General features: G+C 35.5%; 1 protein-coding gene across 1 annotated transcript; it reads right to left on the bottom strand.

Annotated features, from left to right (window-relative positions):
- Window positions 1-1,062: 1,062 nt before the first annotated feature.
- LOC139856616 (E3 ubiquitin ligase BIG BROTHER-related-like) lies at window positions 1,063-4,433 on the bottom strand. Its single transcript, XM_071845487.1, has 7 exons — window positions 4,116-4,433; window positions 3,676-3,997; window positions 3,525-3,592; window positions 2,035-2,076; window positions 1,833-1,954; window positions 1,643-1,751; window positions 1,063-1,315 (listed from the first exon to the last, which is right to left on the bottom strand). The coding sequence occupies exons 1-7, from the start codon at window positions 4,332-4,334 to the stop codon at window positions 1,262-1,264; spliced, it is 936 nt and encodes a 311-aa protein (XP_071701588.1). The 5' UTR covers window positions 4,335-4,433; the 3' UTR covers window positions 1,063-1,261.
- Between the last annotated feature and the right edge of the window lie 149 nt (window positions 4,434-4,582).

Below are 4,582 nucleotides of genomic sequence, written 5' to 3'. Positions count from 1 at the left end.
TATCTTACCCTCACTCGTCCTGATATTGCCTTTCCCGTGAGTGTTGTTAGTAAGTTCTTATCATCTCCAAGAACCTCACATTGGGATGCTGTCACTCATATTTTGAAGTACTTGAAAGGTACTCCTGGTCGTGGCATCTTATACCAGAATCATGGTCATCACACATCTGAAGGTTTTTCTGATGCTGATTATAATGGTGATCCCACAACTAAAAGGTCTACAACAGATTACTGTGTCTTCGTTGGAGGAAATCTTGTATCTTGGAAAAGCAAGAAACAGAATGTGGTATCTCGTTCTAGTGCGGAATCCGAATATCGAGCCATGGCACAGACAACTTGTGAACTTATATGGGTTCGTAATCTTCTTGGCGAGATTGGCTTTGCTCAGTCCGAACCAATGAACTTGTGGTGTGATAATAAAGCAGCCATTCATATTGCAAGCAACCCTGTCTTTCATGAAAGAACCAAGCATATAGAAGTTGACTGTCATTTCACTCGAGAAAAATTAGAAGAAGGGATTATCAAAATACCCCATGTCAAAAGAAAAGAACAGTTAGCCGATATATTCACCAAAGCATTACCCGGAAATTGTATCCGTCAGTTTTGTGGCAAGCTGGGCATGATCAATATCTATGCTCCAGCTTGAGGGGGAGTGTTAGAATAAAGTTGATAGTTGGTTGGTTACAGCTGTGCATTTAATATTTAATATATGGTTTATACCAGAATCTTCTAGGGTTATTGTCATGTATCTATATATATATCGGTATTTGTATGCTCCTGTGAAAATATAGAAATATAAACACACACTTCAACTTTAGGTATGTTTCTTTCTCTGAATGTTCTCTAATTACAATAAACAAGAAAAATTTTACTAGCCCGACCCAACCGACCCGGGTCTTGACCCAACCCGACCCGGGTCTCGACCCAACCCGACCGACCCATTTAAATTCTGACCCATTTCGACCCATGACCCATTTTGGCCCGAACCCATTTGATCTTTGACCCAACCCGACCCATCTTGACCCGTTTGCCAGGTATAACTAAAACACACACCGATATCCAATTGTCAATTAATCAATTAAAATTACAACCCCTAAGGGAGTTCAATGAGAAAAGGTTGTTGACCTAAAAAAGTACAACATAATTAACAACTGTTTACAAATGAGGATTTATGGTGTTCTCACAAAAGGAATGATAATCTGACACCGGGATCTCTTTGTGTTTGCAACAACCGAACAGCACAAGACCTTCGTGTATATACATCAACTAGCGGAACGTACAGGTGTGGAGACCTCGGTGCTGCAAACAGGGCACACCTGGCAAGGACATATCATTCGTCATTAGTTATACTAAAACCACAAACAAGATAAGGTTTAACCAGAGTCCATTTTAAATTAGTACGAGCTGTATTGTGCTAGCACTTCGATACTTCTTACCCATGGTTAAAATGATCTATACAACCTAGAACCTACTACTATATCAATTCCAATTTAGTATTTTACCCACATAAAATGTGGACTTGTGTGTTTATTATCTCAAATAGATCACTTTATAAAAAAAAAAATTGCATGTTGATTTCTACTAGTGTATATTATCATTTATCACTGATCACTCCATATAACAATATTATCAAGTACATGTACCTTATTTATTTGCAACCAGTTGGTAATACACTCAGAATGGTATGAGTGTTTGCAGGGCAGCAAGATTAAATTATCACCATCCTCATAGTCTAGGCGACAAATCACACATCTGCGGGATAACAAGCATAAATTATCAGAATCAACCGACCTAAACAAGTAAAATAAATACAATAAAAGAGACTTTGTTTACGTTTCACTGCTCCCATTTTGAATATTACGGGCCTTGTATGTCACCGAGCGTAAAGAAGCAATTATATCAGTAGGAAGACCTCTACTTTCAGTCCCAACTACTTCACCGAGTGCAATCAGTTCCTATAACACTTTACATGTGAGTAACTCAGAACACCAGATAAGCAACTGAGTCGTCAGCAAAACGTGTGAACAAAACTTACCTCGTACGATAGTTCATCCGGGTCAACATCATCCCATGTATCCTGAAAAACAAAACAACACTTATGTGACCAACATAAATCTGAAACACAAAGTCTGAATAAAAGGTTACATAAAACTTCCAGTCAAGGATAATAGACATAGCCATTAATTAGAAAGAGAGTTCTCGAATAGAATTATATAACTTATAGAATATCTAGATAAGCTGGCCTGATAGTGATTGCAGCCAGTTTAATAAAGTTTTTAAATCCTAAATGGTCACATAGTACAAAGGACCGTTCATCATCAACGGCCAAACCATGATAGCCTAGGCTTCAGACAATCTTAGTTTCTCAGTTATGGAGCTTAAAATATTGGCACAAAGATGATTATGTACACATGACTTCACTGTTGTAAAAAAATCCCGATTAATCCTCAATTAATCCCTTTTCAAAAGCAGGCCGATTAGATTTTCACTAAGCCCTCTAATCAATCTGTCAATGCAAGACAATGGGTCAAAATTAGTCAAATTCAAAGTTGGTCGAACATATAAGTATGGATTTAAATCAGTTTTAGAGTATTTTAATGGTAAAGTTTATGTTTGTTTATGCTAATAGTTTTTTTTTTTCTTCTATACTTGCACGTCTAATTTCGTACTTTATTATATAAATGTATATAAGTCCAATTCTTAATCCCTGATTTGACCGATTAATCCCTGATTTGACCGATTAATCCCTACAAGCTAGGTTCCGACCGATTAATCCCCAGTTAGCGAATTATACAACCTTAGGATGAGTACTCATTTAAAGTACAGAAACTGGTTTCCAAAATTCAATAACCTAAGGAACTAGTAGTACAGTTTCCATGAAGTCCAGACACCAATTTGCATAACCGAACAGTTCAAGCATTATCACTTGAATTAACCAGCGTCATTAAAGGAATTTAAATGCTCAAAATTTCTTAATATCGCTATAATAAGTAAAATTAGAAATCAAATTTACTGTATTGCTTTCGTAAATATAATAGTATAATTTTGGAAATGAACTCAAAACATATAAGCAAAGATGCGTAGCAGGTCAACCAAATCCATTTTGACTCATTACCGACCCGTCCATATGGACACCTATAGTCCTAGTATTTGTGATTCGCAAAGTGGCATGCTTTTAACTTTAAATAGACCAGAACCATCAAGAGTAATATACTTATTACTAACACGAGAAAACTTAATGACCCGAGTTTGAAACTGTCAATGTTATCAGGAGCCATGAAACATATAGAATGTGTTTTTAATATTTTTATCTTTTGCCCCTTTATAATAAATAACCACAAACCAAGTCTTCTCACTTTATCTTCCTTGTTACAACTCTATTCTTAAAGTGTAATGCATATTGAAATTAAAGATCTTACATGGCCAATAATCTAGTTTAATATCCGGTATACTCATGATTATTATTTCGAATAAACATGTAAACACAAAAGAAAAAAGAAAAATCACATATCAAAGTATTCTCACCTGAGAATTAGCACCTTGATCATTAATATCATCATCGTCGTCACCCTGCTCTTCATCCTCAGTAACCACTGACAATCAGCAAAAAACTTCGTTAGACAGCTATGTTCGCAAAAATCAAAATCAAAAAAGGCATAGTTATTAAAAAACCGACTTTCATGAATGCCAGTGAGGGCCAATAATCTAGCAGCCATTTCTTGATCCTCAGCATCTTGAAGAGCTCTTGCATATGCCTCGTCATTTGGGAAAGAAGCAGGATCCAATTGGATACTTGAATTCATCTCTCCAGATGCACGTTGATCAAGATGAGCATGAACATCAAATGCATCTTCTTCCTCATCATCATCAGAAGCATCATATTCACTATTATGATGATCAAAATCATCATCATCATCCTCATGGACATAACTTCCTGTTTCCCAACTCTCATGATCACTCCCTTCACCATTCATTCTCAACATCATATATGCCCTTTCCTAGCCAATGCAACCATATCTTTAAACAAAAAATAATATACATGTATACATATATTGAAATATTTCTATCAATAACTCAAATAAAAAATTTGTCTCCAAAATTAGGGTTTAATGATACCTGATCTTGTAATGTACGAGCAAGCGCAAGATCAGCATCCACCTGACTGAGATTAGTAAACGGAGTTCTTGAACTAACCCTAACATTATTTAAGTGTTCACCAGCAACAATATTTATATCATTACTAGTTGTATTATTATTGTTAGTGATGGCGTTTGGATCAGGGTTTTCATCGCTGTTGTTACTGCTGTTGCTGACTTGGTCTTTTGAGTTTTCCATGAACTAAGGTTTTGTTAATTGATTGTTTATATATTGATTTATCTAGAACAAATAAGAAGGATAGTATAAGAGATTCAAATTCTGGTGATTATAGATAGATAGATAGATAGATAGATAGATAGATACAAAAACGGAGGAAGGAGATGAAAGAAGAAGGACAACAGTAGTACGCAAACACTATTCCAATTCAAATACCGCAATCAAAGGAAACCTATTTACGGAAAATAAATATATAAATTAAATAAATA

The sequence above is a fragment of the Rutidosis leptorrhynchoides genome, chromosome 1, assembly GCF_046630445.1.
Source record: "Rutidosis leptorrhynchoides isolate AG116_Rl617_1_P2 chromosome 1, CSIRO_AGI_Rlap_v1, whole genome shotgun sequence".
NCBI classification, from domain to species: domain Eukaryota; kingdom Viridiplantae; phylum Streptophyta; class Magnoliopsida; order Asterales; family Asteraceae; genus Rutidosis; species Rutidosis leptorrhynchoides.
Note: the sequence above shows the minus strand (reverse complement) of the source record. Positions and strands in the feature narration are given on the sequence as shown.

Coding starts and splice junctions, on each gene's coding strand:
- LOC139856616 (XM_071845487.1), bottom strand. CDS start 4,334: ATGGAAAACTCAAAAGACCAAGTCAGCAACAGCAGTAACAACAGCGAT. Junction 3,998..4,115: donor CTCGTACATTACAAGATCAG/GTATCATTAAAC, acceptor TGCATTGGCTAG/GAAAGGGCATATATGATGTT. Junction 1,955..2,034: donor CGGATGAACTATCGTACGAG/GTAAGTTTTGTT, acceptor AAAGTGTTATAG/GAACTGATTGCACTCGGTGA.